Here is a 19,096-nt window from a genome sequence, read left to right as displayed (position 1 = left end):
ATTTTTGAGCGGAGGGGGGCTTTAAAATGAAGCCGTGTCTGTTTGTGACCCATGTTGCCAGATTCATGTTACGACCTCCGAGTCTGAATCTTGAAATTCAAGAAAAAATAAACTTGTAATGTAATTTCGTGTCACAGATTTAGGCTGTTTTTCTCTTTCCTGTCACTAATCAGCTTGTGATCCTTCAGACTTACCTTGAGACCTGTTGGGGGGTCTCGACCAGAAGGTTGGGAACCACTTGCCTCCATCAGAAGTATGTACTGTATGTAGGGAACATCTGGCCCCTTAGTATGCTAATTCAGAGTGAACAAGCAACGCAGTTGCCTATAAGGAAGTGTTGATTGCCACTCTTGTGTTGTTTAATGTGGGGAGGGTGTAAAGTCAGAAGTGCAGTGTGGAGTGCCTTTACCTCCATTCAGCCTGAAGGTCCCATCAACGTCCACGAGAAGAAATCCAGCAGAAAAAAAATAAAACAGTTTTCACATAACTTCCTGCCTCTAACTTCGACAACTATCACAATATTCTCGTATTAATCATTTAGCAGAGACGTAATGAAGGGTCCCAAACAGTTTAAGCTTGTATTTAGCCCAGTAAAAAACAAAGACAACATACAAATCCTTAAAAATACCCAAAACATAGATTTTATTAATTAGTTTATTTATTTATTTAGTTAGTTAAAACAACCCTCTCATACATATTTAACTTGATAATAATAATAGCAAAACAGAAATGGAATATAAATGCATATAAATCAATATATATCAATATTTTATCTATTTATTTGCTTGTTTTTTGTCTTTCACCGACAGTAGATGACAAACACGACATAAATTAAATTCACTTATGTTTCTGGAATAACACTGAATCTAAATGTCTCCTCTTTAATACATGGCACATCTTCATAGGAGCTTTCTAGATGTTTCTCCCGGCCCCAGCAGCAGTATGAAGGTGTGTATGAGGTGTGTGTGTGTGTGTGTGTTCAGTGTGGCTGCTGTACTGTAGGCCTGTTCTGGCAGTCCACAGTGGAGCAGCAGCCTCCTGGAAGAAGGTGAGTGAGTGTGTGTGAGAAAGAGAGAGTGGAGGCTGCTGCTGCTGCTGCTGCTGCTGCTGACATGTAGCCTGGTAGCACATAACAGGTGACAACTCCCTGCACTTGAAGTCAATGTTCCACATGCCTTGTGAGGTCTGATTTTTCTCTTCTTTAGAAAAGGCTTCCTGCTGGCGACGCCCAAATCCACTGTGCGTCACTGCATGTGAAGACAGACTTTGTTTTTTTTTGGAGGGGAGGGGGGTTTAATTTCTATTTTAGAAATACAAATAAATAAAAAATAATAATACATGTGCACCCAATCCGTCAAATCCACGTTTATCACACTCTATTTTGTTATTATTAGACTATTTTATTTGGTGTTTATGCCTCCTTGAAACGTCTCAGAGATTTCCAGTGGGGTCTTAAGAGGACCAGAGTTGATATCAGTTTGTCTTTAACTTCCTCTATTTATTTTCCACATGCCACCTCATTATTTGCATTTATTTCTATTTATTTATTTGTTTATTTTTTTTCGCAGAATGACGGTTAAGTGTTGTCAGCCACCGCGCTTGAGTGGATTTTCCCAACCCCTTCTGTTTTTCATTGTTCAGAGATATGAGCTGTGGGACATGAAGTCTGAGCCGCGTGTGTTGTCAGAATCCCATCTAATCTGCATGTTTGTTTCTTAAACAGGGCATGTTCACTTATCTCCCCTCCTCCCTTCTTTTCTCCTGCAAATCGACAGGAGATGCAACCCGGGAGAAGTGCAATAAAACAAACTCTTGCTCTCAAAGGTGTGCGCGGCTTTGTACCGGCGCGTTTTGCCTGTTAGCTGCACATCCTCTGTCTTTTCATCTGTCAGTTATTCCCCCTCATGTTTTGTCATTCGCTCTGTATATTCATTTGTCGCCTGGTATTCTTGTTTTTTTTCCTCTCTTTCTTATTATTATTATTCTTATTCCAATGCCTGCATACACCCGCGGTTGTAATTAAATCTCTCCCTCAAATGCGTCAAAGAAAAAGGTGGATTTTTTGTCTTTTTCTTCTTTTTTTTTGTTCTGGGATCTGTTTGATTGAGACGATCTGTGCAGCTCCTGCAGACTTCTTGTGCGTCCTGAGAGCAAAGGCAAGGCGGGGAGGGGATGTCAGCTCTCACTAGCCACAGCAGATTAATAATAATAATGATAATAATAATAATTTTAAAAAAAAATGGAGAGGAATCACCTGCAAACATTGGAGGCCTTGGATGTCAATGCTTGGAGCTCACTGTCCTGGAAAAAGAGAAAGGGAAATCCGTGCAGGAATTCCAGGAATGTTGTATCATTTAAACCCATCACAATAAACTGAACAGGAAATGCTTAGACAGCTTGGAAAGGTGCGAAGAAATAAATAAAATTCAACATTTCGCAGTGATTTAGACTTTTATTTTGCTAAATTACCACCTTAATTTCCTGCTATTATTCCGCTTTGTTCCATTTAATTCATTATTACTGTTTGCTGTCTATTTCAGGAGGTATATAAACACGTTTTGTGGCTGGTGCGCTTCTTTCTCCTTCCTGGCTCTCAGAACGAAATGAGCAGCGCCCCCTACCGTCCGCCGGGTGACGCTGCGGCACAGTGGCATCAGCACATTGAAGGCTCATGGGCCCTGTGGTTACTAAACACTTTTTTTTTTTAATCCCATAGAGCCGCTTCACACTCACTCTTAAGTGATTACCGGATACAAATCACATGCGTAAATACGCGCCTTTTTCTGTGTGTGAAAGATTGCGGGATTTTACGCACACGTTTGGATTTTGGTGCAAAGATGGACAAAAATGGGAGTGAATGAGTGAGGATGGGAAGTCCATATTAAAGCGGTTTCAGCAGTCCGGCTGTAATCTGATGGATCACTACAGACACGAGGCTCCACGCACGCACACACACACACACACACACACACACAGTTAAAGTCTGATTTTTTCTTCCTTCTCGTCAGTTTAAACCGAAATCCTGCCTGACTCGTCATTTCTGGCTCATATTCTACATTTCTCCCCTCATCCAAATCAAAAAAGCCTCTGCTCTCTCCTTGTCAAGCCTCCAGTTTAGTGATGTAAAAAAAAAAAAAGGAGGTCAGTGTGAGCCCGGCGGGATGCAGGGCAGCTGCTCCCTGACCAGTCCCCCCCCCCCCCCCCACTCCTCAACCGTCACACCTACTGCTGCTGCAGCTCTCTTTTCTAAAGGCATTCGCTTGGCGTGTAATTAATAGGAAATAATGATGTTGCTGGAAGGTGCGGCATCATCGCTACCGAGGAACGTCAAAGACCGGGCATATTGTTGGCTGCATTATTAATCTGCTTACTGTAAATGACACAGTGATGCTGAGGAGGATGCTCACACTCTTTATACTCAGACACTAGAAGTGATGGACGCGTAAAAATAGGAAAAGTGGAAATAATGTAGTGCATTTTGGCACCAGAAATAAGATAATAAATCAGGTTTTCATGCACCATCACCATGGTCTTCTTCTCCTCTCTGACTCAGGTAATTACAGGCAGATAATGTAACCGCGCCATAACGCACTTGTCTGCCCAATTAGCTGAAACAATTATTGCAACTTTGACTTTAATTACGTCTCAATTTGAAAGCCTGGCGCTGGTCTATAATTCAGTGATTAAAACCCCTCTTTGCCCCCAGTGCCTTTAGGGCAGCGCATGATTAGGACCTGTCAGCTGCCGGAGTGAGCGGAGGCAGCCATGCGTGTTGTGCAACATGACCCGCTGTTGTTAAACCTTGTCAACATATTAACCTGAATTCCCCAGTCATTATGGACCGAAATTGCCTATACTCCACATATGTGTGCGTAATTGAAAAAAAAGAGATAATAATGTAGGGTGGCGTCTTCTCAAGTATATTAAGGGAGGGTGTGTGACGTCACAGGATGTCCCAAGGGCCCGGGTTAAACAATAAAAAGCTTGAATGGAAACAGTGCAAGTGGAAAATATGTTTGTTATTATTACTGTTACATATTATTGTGGGTTTTTATAGCCAAAGAAGACAAAAACCGTCAACATTATTTAAAGGTGCAGTACGTAGTTTTGGAGAAGAGCTTTTAATCAGAAGAGAAAAGATCTTCGTTGACTGATTTTCGATCCTAAGTAAACTAAATAAACACACTGTGTTCACTTTCATGACTGAATAAACTGAATAAACAAACTGACCTTAAAGGACAGGTTTACATGTGGCGGACCCTGCCACCTCTCTAGATTCAAACAGTGTTCTGGGACCTTATTTCCCTCTAAAACAGCTCGTTTACTCAGTTATGGAAAAAAATACATATTTCTGAGTTTGTATTATTACCTCATTAATATTGTAAATATTAAAATTCTGAGATTGAATTTCTTCCCTCAAATTACACAGTGACCCTTTAATGCAAACGTCTTTAGGATCCAGCGTCATAAAAACAAGACAAACTGTTCACTTTTCAAATGAAACGACTCCAAAACAAAGTAACTCAATGTTTTCCAATGTTTCCTCCCATTTTAATCAGCTGAATCGATAAATATTTCTCCGTTTGTATTATTACCTCCTTAATATCGTAAATATCACACTTCCGAGTTTGAATCTCTTCTTCAAAACTACACACTGCCCCTTTAATTTTGCTGCTAAAGGTGATTTCTTTAGGGGGGGATGTGTGATCATTGCATGTAGACAAACAAAAATAAAGAGGTTTGACAAGAGGAGAAAGAGTGTTTTGGAAGGAGTCAAAAGGTTCATCTGAAGCACATTTGATCCTTGTCAGAATATATTGATTCATGTTCTTTCAAGAAGACAGTTGATGTCTTCCTTAATTTCTTTGACTGGCCATCTGGACTTGACTGATGAGGGGCACGCTCTTGTTTTCTTTGTAGGATGAGAGCTAATATGTCAGGAAGCTAATAAGTCAGTTAATAACTATGGAGATGATGATTTCCCCCATCAAATTTTGAGATCTGACATGACATTTCCCTGCTAAAGAAAGGCTTACTGTTATCATTTCATGTATAATCCAGTGCTTCACACACACTGCAGGTAGGAGGTTTGCATAAGTTTTCTGCGGGAGTGGCCGAGCGGTTCATGCAGACTGGGCTTTAGGTTTTTATGAATTTCCCCTCAGCCACAATCAGTGCAACTGAGTTTCCTTTGGTGTATCCAGAGGTGAATAATTTATGGGAGGATAAAAGCGTTTGTGGTAGAGAGCTAGACAGTCAGACAGTAGAAGGAGGCTGGCTGGGAACCCCCCCCCTTCACAACCCCTCCACACCAGAACCCCTCCACCCTCCACCCTCCGCCCCGCCCCGACTGAGCTCGCCCCCTTGCCGCGTGGTGGCCTTGCACGATACCTCCTCGGACGGCTGCTTGAAGTGCAAATCTGTGTTCCAACTTGTTCCCGGTGCCTGTCAGCATGTTTTCCTCTTGTCAGCAGCGATTGAGTGTGGGCCTGTGTCACCCTTGTACCGCCGCTGTAACAGGATCATTGACAGACCAGTGACACTGCCCAACCAGATAATGGAAACCTATTGATTTTCCTGCTTTTTTTTTTTTTTTCCTCTCTTTCTCCCACAGGCCGTCTGTGGCACTTCTGAATAACTGGCCAAAGGACAGGTCATGATCAATGGTCCTGATCCCTGAGATCACCGCTGCCAAAGACACTGAATGAGAAAAAACACGAGACTAGCTGACAAAAAAGTCTTTTAAGTTAAAGGTGCAGTATGTAGTTTTAATCAGAAGAGAAAGATCGTCATTTACTGACTTTTTTTAACAACTAAATAAACAAACGCTTCGTTTTCTGACTGAATAAACAAAATACAGTTTTACTTTGTTTATATGTGGCGGACCCTGCCACCTTTCTACCTCCACACAGAGTTCTGGGGACCTTATTTTCCTCTGAGAACAGCTTGTTTATTCACTTATGAAAACATACATATTTCTGAGTTTATATTATTACCTCATTAATATTGTAAATATTAAAATTCTGAGATTGAATTTTTCTTCCCCCAAAATTACATAATGACCCTTTAATGCAAAACGTCTTTAGGATCCAGCTTCATAAAAACAAGATAAACTGTTCACTTTTTCGAATGAAACGACTTTACGAATCTAAATTTCACTTCACTGGCTGATAACCAAAACACACCAAAACACAAAGTAACTCAAGGTTTTTCCAAATGTTTCCTCCCATTTTAATTAGCTGAATCAATAGCAAGCGTTACTTGTGAATTAAAAGCAGGTTTTTTCTCTGTTTTTGTGCGTACACGGACCGGCGTTTGCAGTTTTAATGGAGCAATCTCCAGAGAGGAGGCCCCTTTGATACCCATGGCAATGATAAGCATGCATTGGCTGCCTACCATTGGACCCCCGTGGCAGATGGTGAGTGAGGGTCCTGCAACAACACATTTCTTTATGTCAGCCTTGTCCCTCACTCTCTCTCTTCCTCTCTCCCTCCCTCTTCAGCCAGTGGAATAATGAAAAGCCCAATTCTGGTCATGGCTAACTCAATCTCATTATAATCTCTCCTTTTTTATTCATTCGGCCCCTCGGGATGCTGTCTGCCAGCGATGTGGCTTTCAACCTCCAGAGAGAACATCTTTTGAAACAGCCAGGAGACCTAATGAAGTCACAGAGTGGCACAATTATTTCCCAAAGAAGGAGCATTAATGTACTTCAAAATTCCCTCCGGAGAAGCATGATGACAATTGGTTTGTACAGCTTTGATCGCTGCTTTAAATACTGCCCAAGATAAACTGCAGGGTTAGCCCCCTTTGCCACTGGTAAGTAGAAAACCCAGAAGTGGCTATCAAGCACTGGATACATCAAATACAAAGCCTGTGACGCTAAAAAGTGGAGTTTAAAATAGCACATAGCCCTAAAATCACTTTCTGTTGGGAATAACGGGGCAAAAATCACAACTGAACTCTGAATGTTTCACCCAAAAGAACTGCAACAAACAACATTAGCCTGCGTGTTGCGGGCGGGGAATCGTCCATCATCACATAACACACATTTAAACAACTGAAAGGGTCAACAGCTGCTGCTAGAAGTGGTGTTTGTGCTCCGGAATAAAAGCAGGAACACTTTTTATTAAACTCTGTTCTGACCTGAAAATAAATCTGTACTTTTACAAGTTTATCTGTTCTGCCATTTACACAGTGTTGTAAAGAGAGACCCAAAGGTCGTACTTGAGTAAAAGTAAAGATATTCGGCTCAAAGTATGTGTTATTAAACATACTTAAGTATCAAAAGTAATTTTCTGGCAGTACTTTGAGTATCAAAGAAGTGAAAGTAAAATTATACATATATTTACACGAATGTACTGTGTACTGGGTTGACCGACTATATACCAGAATGATTATCAGTTCCATATTTTATATTTATATCCTGATTATCATAATAAGTGTTATTTATATCCAGTTGCTAATAAAAAAATACATTTAATTATTAATGTATAAAAGTAACTAGTAACAAAGGTTATCAAATATAAGAGTAATGTAGTGGAGTGAAAGTATGAAGTAACGTTTTACTTAGTTACATTCCATCATTGTATTTACAGGACCATCATCATAACTGAAGTAAACTGAGACAGTAATAGATTACATAATCAACACAAGACAAAATTAAACTTTTATCCATAACACACACCACAAATTCATCTTTTGTTTTTATTTTATCGAGTTTGTTATATAATAATTGATCACATGATGCTCAATAATGGCACTGGTATTCACATTTTCTCTTTTTTCTGAATGTTGATGATGACGATGGTGAAGTGAAGGAACATTAAGTAAACACAAGAAACTGCTGTTTCTGCCGCCCGATCATAAAAAATATCGCAGGAAGTGTAGAGCAGCAGAGTTAAAGCCATTACTGTGTTTAGGTAGCAACATGGTAATCCACTGACATCAAAATGTGAATAATTATCTTTATATATACACTATTTATATACAGATATAGACATACTGAGCATATAATGGATGAATACTGGGATCATGGAACAATTGTAGGTTGGTCTCAAAAACATTAATGGTATCACTGATAAATGCTTTAGTGTATTTGGCTGAGTAAGAATAATTCACTGAACGTATTTAACTTACACTTTTGTATCATGCAAGTTTTATAATCAATGTCAGTGATTTCTGTACATATTATCTACTTCAAGTTGTATTAAAATATGACTAACGCTCAGTCTTAAAACTATTGAGCCTGAGAGCAGGGAGTAACATTTATTCTATAGAAACATTTCTTAATTTAACAACTTGTACTTTTCAAGAAAAAGGAGAAAGATAAATACATAAAATACCTAAAGTGACATTTGGTCATTAAAGCTAAATAATTCTTTCTGCAGCTCTATTTGCTTTTTCATGTGTTATAGTTGTTGGCTTTTAATAGAATGTGAAAAACTATCATGGGCCAGCTTACCGAAAGCAATATATACATTTATATTCATTCAATACAGATGTTAAAGCACATATTCATGTTGTTCTTTCTAATAAACAACTTTAGACAAGAATAAAGTATTTTTCAAAATCGTGAAGTGTTTTGTCAGTCGATTGAACCAGACTAGACCACAACAGGTCAAAGGAGGACAAACTGTAACATTTGTGTATGATGTGCACACAGAACAAGAAAAACAAAGTAAATGTCCTGGGACAAAAGGAAAAGTGCTATATTCCAGAGACATTCACTGAAAAAACATTCAAACATCACTTCAAAATGTATGTCACCTTTGAACATTGCATAGCCATTTTTTCCTGTCTGTGTGGAAATATGGAACAGTCTCTGCTAACCCAGCAAAATAAGCACCAAGTTTACAAGTTGTAAACAAGTTTGGAGAACAGCTTGTGGACATGCAAATGTTAAGTACCACTGGTCTTTACACTGTTGATGATGTCACTAATTACAACACGTTCTCACTCCTGTGAAAAAAAATCCAGAACTTCTTACTGTGAGAGAAATAATTCTACCAATATGTTGCTATAATCTTTGTTATTAATAGAGTTTTCTCATTATAAAGAAGATGCTACCGGGGCAATAATGAGAGCGGGGCTTTCAGAAATTACACTGATGGTTGAAGGTTAAGCAGAAGAACGATGACAGAACAAGCTGTCCCAACATCTTGAATGTCACTTTGATTAAGAGCAATGCTCCCTCTGATACAGACACAGAGAGGTGAAATCCTTCAAAGACATCCACAAACTAATGACAGCCATGTGTACACTGCTTACCATGAGCACACTTTTATTTTATGTTGCTCAAAAAGAAAGTGAGACGGGAGCTTAATTGAAATGCTCAGGCTCATGTATTTTGCCAATATGGGAGTGACACGCTCCTTTGAACTTCTCTCGTTTTGACAAAAAGTTTCTCATAAAAAGATGGTGAGATGTTGAGAAAAGTTTCTTTTTATAATGACAAAGTTTTATGTATGAAACAAATTGCAAGAAAACTGTGATATTTGGATTTTTTTTTCATTTTATAATGAAATGTTTTTTCATCAAAACAAAATGCCTTTGTCATAATAGTAAGGCACTTTTTTTTTTATCATTACAAACTTAGGAAAACAATATTTCTGCACTGCCAGACCAGCTTGTAATGAAAAAAGAAATCCTTCAGTTGTATAATGTAAGTTGATAAGGCAAAGCATAGCATTAAATATCGTCTAATAACGTTTTTGATCAAATATAGAGCATCATCAACATATACATATACTATCTCTGGATTTACCATCATATATTTCTATAAACAGTCGGAACTGATCTCAAAAAAAAAAAAAAAATGTGCTGATTAAACATATAAACAGTGTGCAAATTCAGGCAACTGGATCTGGGTGCTCACCAGACATGCCTATCTGTATTTTGTGATGAAGACCCAAAACCTCGACCATCCCTGTTCCTGAGTGGGGCACCCTGGTGTGCAGAAGGTGCCTCTGTAAATGCTTGATCCAGTCCTCCTGGACAGACAGGGGACCCTGGAAGACCAGATCACAGAATCTGTGGAAATAGGAGGAAAAAGTCATCATTGTTTCTTGAGTCAATGTACAACTACCTTCTTCCAGTGTGAAGTATAACCTGTCCTTTATTGTATCATTTGTCATGATTGTAATAAGGTCTCTTTAGCACCGAGTTACATATCCCATATATGGATGCAAAATTGGTTAGATTATATCGATACCAATGCCATTATTGATTCTGCTTGTGTGTCCGATTCTTTTTTTTTTTTTTTACAGCCATTACAACGAGCACTGTTGTCATCATTCTTCATGAAATGAAGCCACATTTTGGACAGTTTGTACCACTTGGCCACATGTCAGTGAATAAATCAGAATTGGCCCAAGTCTGTGCCAGATACAGCCCACCAGAATAGAAATGAACAGTGGCCATGGTACGGCCTGCTTGTGACTCAGATTTGGCAGGAGGAGTCGACCGCCCGTGTGCCGTCATTCTATACGTCATAAGACACAGTCATTCCAAATGACCGTGTCTGGTGTGGGCCAGATCTGGGCCAATGTGCAATGTGGCCCATATTTGGGTTAATATGGGGAGTTGACACAGTCATTAGTAGCTCAGGCCTTGGAGGTGGAGCCCACAGTGAGTTGATGTGTTTTGGAGGTCACCAACGATCTTGGTTGTGACTGATCCAGAGAGCAAGGAGAGAAAATTGTTTGAAAAGCAGACTATCATAAAGCTTCAACACGGGTTGTACTTCACTGTATTCCAGTGACAGAGGGGAAATTGAGATTTTAGACAACGGTGGACCAGTGTCCAGCTCACTCCTGGAACATCTGCAGCACTCACAGTAGTCCTGCATCATAAGCGTCCTAAGAGAAGGTTGGATCTTTCTCAGAGATCACATTTTCTGGAACTAATTGTGGAACTGCTTCTCACAATTCAGGCTGAGTTTCATGAGGACTTAAACGATTTCTTGGGCGTTCCTAAGGAATGACAACTTATCAGTTTTGGCTAATGTTTTGCCTTATGCATCTCGTCATCTCTTTCATTTCGGGCCTACATATATTTCATAAGCGGGTAGAGAGCAGCGCCTTCACTTCTCTCTTCACTGAGAGATTCATGGTTACATATCTAACCTTGCATTTCATGTACCTGCAGGTGAGTGTGTAGATCTCAGCATTCAAGGAGGGTAAAATCTTCTTTTTCAGCCCAGGCCTTGGTCTTGGCTTCTTCTGCTTATAATCATAGCCTAAAAAGACAAAACACTGCACTGCTTTATCTGAGGGAATGTATTGAGTTATCACTGACAAGAGGCATAAATAAACAATCCAAAAGACAAACTATGATTCACTACTGATAATTGATGCTGACTTGAAATGTCGAGTAAGACATATGTTGTCAGCAAACTAATTCAATCTACAAATCTATTGTCTACCAATGCATCATTTGGAACATTTCTTCTTTAATTTGGTACCACAGTTTGATTGTATGGCACAGGAGACACATATGTTAACATTTTATTTTTGTATATTGTCTGAAACATACCCGGTTCTTCAAAAATGCCAAGTCTCTTCCTGTGTGCATAGGCTTGAAAATGTCCAGGAAGCCTGGGGAAGGTGCCGTTACACTGAATACAAATCTTCTTTGGATCACATTCTTCTGAAAGACAGAACATGGAAAAATGAAATTAAACTCAAAGAGAATAAAGCAGATGGATCAAGACATTTAGGTTGAAATTATGTGATTACATTTTCCATTTACCTAATCTTTAAGCTTTAATGGAAAATTTGATTGGATGACGTTCATTTTAATACAATTTAGCTGATACTTTAGGTCTCAAACAAAAGATCATCAGAAGTTAGATACTGTAGTATTTAAGGAGAAAAGGCATTGAAGGATAGTGTTTGAGTTCATACAGTAATTTTATTATCGCCCAAAACTGTTACTCCCAGTGTGCTCGAAAGCCTTCCTCCACCTGGTTTCATTTCCAAGCATCTGATTTGCACTTCCCTGTTTGAAAAGTGTTACTGGTGAAGTTTAACACAATTCTGAGTCTTTAGGGGGGCTATTTTCACATACCACCACCTCGCAAGAGTCACGGAGGATTCATAAACCACACAGAAAATCACAGACTGTTAGTCCAATGACAGAAAACTGGCAACGACACTGCTATGCACCATATTCAGAACTGGGCTGGTTCAGTAGTTAGCGTGAAATTAAAAAGGAATCTGATTTTACTTTACATTTTAACTTTAGCTTAATGAAAAACTGAGAACAACTTCCCACAGATATAAAATGTCATAACAGAAAGAATATATATATATATATATTAAAAAAATATATAGTCTTCATTTTAAAGACTAATTTGTAAGTTGTCTTGGACTTATGATGAAAATGTATTATCATTAACACCCTGCAGATTGTAATGTAAATCAGTTTTCAGTAAAGGACACATGCAGCAGAAAGCTATCTTTAGATGAGTATAACACAGTTAATAACGTCGAGCGCCATACCATTCAGTTTAAAACAGAACCTCAAAAAAGTGCAATCTGATCCTAAATCTTTACCAACATCTTTTTCAGTGCCTGACTGAAAGTTTGATTTGGACAAACATTAAACGAAATTGTGTAAACACGGATGATGGGCTTCCAACTAAACATCAAGAGGATCTCATGATTTTTTAATATGAACTTCAAAAGCACTGAAATCTCAATGTAGGCTTTTTTTTTTCCCCCACAAATCGAATGATTGTGAACTATTCTCACATTGTTTAACCGGCTTCTACCTGCAGTAAAGAGATACTGAAAATATGTAATAAAATATTGATGAAAAACAGAGGACTGGATGTTAGTGGACTAAATAGTGCACTTGAGTATCAACACATTAACAGTGGACTTCTTTGCAATTAAGCAAAGCTAAAATGCACCTACTCTTAATAAAGGGAAACATAGATATGTTTGACTCTATTTACACTTATTTTTGCATTGTCAAATTGTATTACTGCCAAATCTTTAATAGCAGAGGTAAAACATTTCAATCTCCAGTTCAAATTAAACAGCACAGGAGGATAACGTCCTATCAAGCAATACAGAAATCTGGAACAATTATATTTATATACTCAGGGCTCGTATCAACTTTCACTTTAACTAAATCAACCTGATGTAGTAAAAAATGTAGTGTGTCATCATGTCATGTGAGGAGAGGGATAAATGTAACCGTTGAGGGTCTTATTCACACTACACTCACAGTGTGATTGTTAAAATATATTGTGTTCCTCTGATAAGTACCAGTGTTCACAATTACTGACCATAACCAAAGCCCAAATCATTTAAGGGATACGGGGCTTTTTGTAGAGGACGACTCATGAAAGTGCTGCAATAAATGACATGATTTAATATAAAAGCTTACATGAAGATTTTGTCAACCTCCCAGATATTAGTCATTAATAACACACAAGCAGTTAGTGCAAAATACATGTTTTGCACATTTCTATATGAATAACACATACATAGAGTTAGGGTTGAGGGGCGTGTCTTCAGATGCTTCTTATGTCTTATGGTTGGTTTTGCCAAATGTCTACAAATTACATTCTGTAAATGCTGATAATTTTCCAAAATTTAAGACTAATTACCCTCACCAAGGAGGTTACGTTTTCACCTGTGTCCATTTGTTTTGTTGGTTTGTCAGCAGGATTAAACACAAACTACTAAACTGATTTCCACAAAACCTGGATGGGAGGATCTGTCTCGGCCCAGAATAGACCCAGTTACCTTTTGGTACGGATACAGATGAAGGGATGGATCCAGGAAGTTATTCGCACTTTTAACCTCGGAGGGTGCTTTTCAACAAATTAATAATTCATAGATCTTGATGGAAAATAAAAGCAGGCATATTAAGGTGGCTGGTATCTATGAGTCAGTACAAAAGGGGACTATTGGGCCTTGGCAGAGGTATGCGCTACATTGAATACCCTTCTAGTTTGCTACTGTACCTCCTCCTGTGAATATCAACTTGCAGAGACTTGGAATTTAACAATGCTTTGGAAGTAATATAACTTACTGTTATGAACAGTGCTATTAATGAGCTAAAACATGCATAAGCACCCATATGGCCCTTTGAGAAACATCAAATGCTATCAAGTCGAGTGCACGAGTCTCCTTACCATGAGCCCAGGTTGGTTCCACACTGGTCACCTGCGTCTCCTCCATGTATTCTTTGGTCAAATCACAGAGCTTCCTGTTTGCGTAAACTTCCTGGTTGTTCCTCGCTGTCAGCTCCAAACTTTCCTGTCTCATCTTCAGCAGTTCAACTAAAGTGCTTGAAGAGGCCTTACTGCCTCTTTTTGCTTCTACTGGAAGCTTCTTCCTTTCTGAGAAGGCCTCTGCCTCCTGTTTTGGTACAAAGCTGTCCGACATGGGATGTGGACTCCTCATCTCATGCTTGATTTTCACTGGGATGCCCGTGCTCATCAGGACCAGGTCCTTGCTGCTGATGAACTTTGGAGGGACGAAGGATCTTGAGGGGTATTGGCTCTTGCTGAGGACCTGCAGGATGTTCCGATGCTCAGTTTTGTCCTGTAGGAGTTCATTTAGGATGTACAGCGGGGACTTACTAGTGCTGGTGAAACTTCTTCCAATTCGTTTCAGATGTCCCCTCACATGGTTGGAGAGGCCCGTCTTTGTATCAAACCAACCACAGCACAGGGGACACGTGTGCTCTTCTTGGGTTTCTGGCTTAACAGCTGTAAAATAGGATACAGTGTGTCATAAAAATTGAAACGAAAGAACAAAAACCCCAAGCTTAAATTTATGATGTACTGTACTGTTTACACTACCTCTCAGCCTCAAAAAGCAGACAGACAAAGTTAGAGATTAGCTGGTGAACATATTGTAGCATTGAGCAGCTAAAGAGCCAGATATTTCCCTCAGGAGTTGGTAGAGACCAGAAACAGAGCTAAAACAGCAACTGCTAGTTGTGTAAATAAACTGTTTGCTAACATGTTTGCCATGTCAACATAAAGGTAATATGTCTAGTTGTGTTCACAGTTTTTTTTCCACTGCCCCCAAGTGGCCATTGCATCAGTAAAGACATTACAGCAGCCATGCAAAAATAACATCTCTGCACGATTCAAATATATTACCAGATAAGAACATCAACACTGCATGATTCTGCAAATCCTGTGTTTACATCCGATTATTTTTACATCCAACACCAACATTTTTAAAATTCAATCTACACATGACAAAAGTGGTAAAGTTAAGGTTGAGGGAAAGATTGTTGAAGTTATTGCAAATTACCTATGGTTAAGGTATTACGGTATGGTTTACGGTTAAGCAACAACAACACTTGATTAAGATGACCGGTCTAAAGCCATGTTAGCAGCTCTGTGCTAAATTCAGCAAGCTAACGTGCTCATAATGACAATATAACACACTCAGGCAGGTAACGTGTTTACCATTTTCATCATATTAGTTTAGCATGTTAGCATCCAATCTGTACTGGAACTTGGATTTGTTGTAGACAAATGTGTCACTCAGGTCCTAACGCTTGACTGATGAGTTATTCTAACCCTAACCACTCCCAAACCACTAACATTGTAGGGCCGCACATGCATAGAACAAATTGGTTTTCCAGTCTGGATCAAATTTTAAGGCAACCCATCCCATAGTTGGAGAGATATTTCTGACTGACAACACTGCAGTCACCAGAACAATTCTACTAGCATGGCTAAAAAATGTATTGCATGTCTGGAAATGGTTTGCAAACTCCAGTCTCCGGCATTAGAGAGTGACTTGGTAAGCACCCATCCACCACCCCGGCCTCCAGGAAATTTGGATTTAGGCATTTTTTTCTACAACTGAATACTTGTACATTACATAAGAGAGTGTGTTGCCTTCTTAAATCTCCTTAATAAAAATCCCTTTTGTGTGGTTAGTAATTAATTGCGATATTAGTCGAACAAATACTCTTACCTTTTCTTATTTTCCTTGTGCCACAGGGGATCCTTCTGCGGATTCGTGGATGGTAGTCCCGCAGTGCCACTTGCTCCGGGGAGACCATGTGCCGGGCGTTATAGCTCAAGCCAACTCGGTGAAGGTGCCCTCGCACATGATTAGACAGACCCACACCAGACTCAAACATGGCGGGGCAGTACGGACAGGGCTTGTGTTCTACCCCTGGAGAGGGGAAAACATCAAAGCTGTCACTTGTAGACGTACAAGGCGACCCTGGGGAATCATCACACACTGTAGTTTCGATGTACTCCTCCTTGATTACGAGTTGTTCTATGTCACTACAGTCTTCATCTCCATCATCTTCATCCTTGAGTACATGAGGGCTTTGGTCTTCGGCTGAAAACCTCTGCCTTTTTCTGAAATGCCTCCGAGCATACGGGTTCCTTTCATTCTCGCTGCTTTCCAAGAAGCTGCCTGTAGCTCCACTGGTGTCATCACTGAAGTTACTGCTGCCCTCACAGCCTTTCTTCAACTCCTGATCTGCAGACTGCTTGTTTAGCCTCTGGCTAAGCCTTGGCGATACATTAACATTCAAATTGTCAATAGTGTTATGCAAGGGCGTTGACATTGCTCTCATTGATGGAGATTTTTCTCTTGCTTGTGCTTGTAAACTCCCGCTTGCCCGGTCGTTCTTGCTACCCTGATAGAACATCTGGTCTAATTTAAGATTCCTGGCTGATAGTAGAAAATCGACGGTTGCAGGACAGTTTGCCTGCTTTGGGCTGCCAAAAGCCTCGCAGTCATTGTTTTCAGCATCTTTTTCCACACAGGTGAGATCAGTTGACACATCTAATTTTTCTGCTGGTTGTAGGAGTAATTTTCCATGCCTGTTGACCCTCCACAACGAGGGTGAGAGCATGTTTTTGGTGCAGCCAACACGGCACTTAAACTGTGGAGGATTTACAGTTTTGTCAAGGGACTTCCGAATGTAAACGTCCCCTTTTTTACCGGAGCAGTGGGGGAAATGGGCTGTTTCTCCAAAAGTCAACCGATTTGGTTTAGACCCAGCTATTTTGGGTGGGTCGACAACATTTTTATAATTAACATAGCGTGGTCGTTGCTGCTCCAGCTCAGAATGTCTTCCCAATTCCACTTTGTCTCTGCTAGTGAGAAAATCCATTTTACGCTGAACACTGTCTGCTTCCTTTGCATCATTAGTATGAGTCACTTTCCTACATTGAGACCGGTGTGTGACACGCAAGTGTGCTTCAAGTGCTTTCTGTGTCAGTGTAATGTAGTTACACTCCTCACAGAAGTAATAGTGCTTTAGATTATCATGTGTTTTGGCGTGCTGGACAAAGATTTTAGGGCAGTTACAGTCAAACACACACTGAGGGCACTGCCTGTCTTCCAATTCAGTGTTTTTGAGACCTTTGATTTCCTCCATAAGTTTTTCCAGCCTGTCTTGGTGAATAATGATGTGGCTCAGGAGGGAGCTGCTATCACAGAACAAACGCCCACACTCCCTGCATATAAAGGGCTGCGAAACATTCTCACTGTTCACCTGATTATGCTTGCCTAAATGATACATCATATGTCTATGGAAATGTATTTTTTCCTTGAAATTAACATTGCATATTGTGCATGAAAAGAAAAGTGGCTCTTGTTCAACTTGTTCCGTCTTCAACTGTTCCACTTTTGGACTAAAATTGTGTTCATCTTCAGGGTCACTTCCCTCATTACAGCCTTCCTGCACTGTGCTATAAATATGCTCAGAGTCTGAAGCTGCGTTCTTGGAAAGATCTTTGACTGGCACAACAGAATATTTAATATCAGATTGTGTACCCAAAGAATCATCTTTGTTGGCAATGTCAACGTTTTCAACATCATTACCACTGTGGAAGCAGAAGCGTCTGTATGTGTCATTTAAGCTGTTGTTCACCTTTTCTAGAGAGCCTGACATGCTTCGTACATGTGTATTGTGCTTCATGTCTCTTTGGTGCATCACTTTGGTCTCCAGCCTTCTGTCATCATGCAAGAAGCGCTCTCTTGCTGAATCCCATCTGATTACTTCAGCATCATCATAATCATCCAAGGAGCTTTGTGAACGTTCTACGTCCCGTCGAGATCTTGTTTTCATTGTCTGTTTCGTCAAAGGTTGGCTAATGTGCATTTGCTCTGCACGGTCACCTGACAGTGTGGAATAGGCCAGTTTAGACTCATTCTCCTCCGAGTGAGACAGTGGCGTGTTGACACCTGGCTGTGTGGCCAGTGTTTTTACGACGGGCCCTGCTGTGTTCTTCCAAGCGTCTGATTGAAGCTCACTAGGTGGTGGCAACACCTCGGGGCTTGTGTCCTTCTCCGCTTGCCACTCGGCATCCAGGACATTGTTGGATAAAACAGAGCCTTTGTTCAGGACACAGTGTACCTCTGAGGTGGGGTGTGAACCAGGTCCATTAACAAGTGCTCCTGAAGGCAATGAATTGCCTGCATGGGGAACAGCAGGGACACTGCTGTATACAAATGGATTCGGCTGGGTTCCATTTAAAGGGTTTTCGTGTTCATCTGAGGACAGACCTGCAGCATTGTTCTTCAGGGAGAATGTGTGACTCTGTAATGGCTCCAGAGTACGACCTGGGCTGTCAGACACAGATTCCACGTCTTTGTCCTCTTGTGCATTTGGCTTCAGATTAGACATAGTAGCGATGCTTTCTGAAATAGAAAAGAAAATCAGGTCTATATTTCAAAAACATTTCAAGCAAGCCATGTATTACAAGCATAGTATTTTCTGCATTCAAGTGCAATATTCAACCATCTGCAGACAAGAAACAACACAGATGTAAATTACAAAATGAAACACTGTTGCACAACAGGTTTAATAAAAACATGCTGTTAAAAAAATAAGACTTTTGGGCTATTCTCCATAAAATGAGAGTGGTTTTATTCTGTGCCGCATTATGATTTCCCAACACCCTCTTTTGCCACCTCTATTCACAACAAACCCTGCTGTTAGCCCCTGAATACCCTGGCGAGGATGCTTAATTATGTGAGCGTACCTCTGGGATAAAACCTTCCTGCTTCTCCACATAAAGTTCTCAGTCGTCTGCTAAAATTGACCAATTTCCATGGGAACAAAGTACACCTCCAATGAG

At 40.1% G+C, this 19,096-nt stretch overlaps 1 protein-coding gene across 1 annotated transcript; it reads right to left on the bottom strand.

The window, feature by feature from the left end:
• Positions 1-9,780: 9,780 nt before the first annotated feature.
• On the bottom strand, positions 9,781-18,642 carry znf644b (zinc finger protein 644b). Its single transcript, XM_073476389.1, has 6 exons — positions 17,790-18,642; positions 15,963-16,760; positions 14,153-14,731; positions 11,536-11,649; positions 11,143-11,239; positions 9,781-10,032 (listed from the first exon to the last, which is right to left on the bottom strand). Exons 1-6 carry the CDS (start codon positions 18,640-18,642, stop codon positions 9,852-9,854), a joined length of 2,622 nt encoding a protein of 873 aa, XP_073332490.1. The 3' UTR covers positions 9,781-9,851.
• Between the last annotated feature and the right edge of the window lie 454 nt (positions 18,643-19,096).

The sequence above is a fragment of the Pagrus major genome, chromosome 11, assembly GCF_040436345.1.
Source record: "Pagrus major chromosome 11, Pma_NU_1.0".
NCBI classification, from domain to species: domain Eukaryota; kingdom Metazoa; phylum Chordata; class Actinopteri; order Spariformes; family Sparidae; genus Pagrus; species Pagrus major.
The sequence above is the reverse complement of the archived record's forward strand: the minus strand, read 5'-3'. Positions and strand labels throughout refer to the sequence as shown.

What these genes read in the sequence shown, in the direction of transcription:
- znf644b (XM_073476389.1), bottom strand. Translation starts at nt 18,642, where the DNA reads ATGTCTAATCTGAAGCCAAATGCACAAGAGGACAAAGACGTGGAATCT. An exon ending in CAACAAAGATGATTCTTTGG is followed by an intron (nt 16,761 to 17,789) that starts GTACACAATCTG and finishes GTGTGGAAAAAG; the next exon opens with ATGCTGAAAACAATGACTGC. An exon ending in CACAAGGAAAATAAGAAAAG is followed by an intron (nt 14,732 to 15,962) that starts GTAAGAGTATTT and finishes CCTATTTTACAG; the next exon opens with CTGTTAAGCCAGAAACCCAA.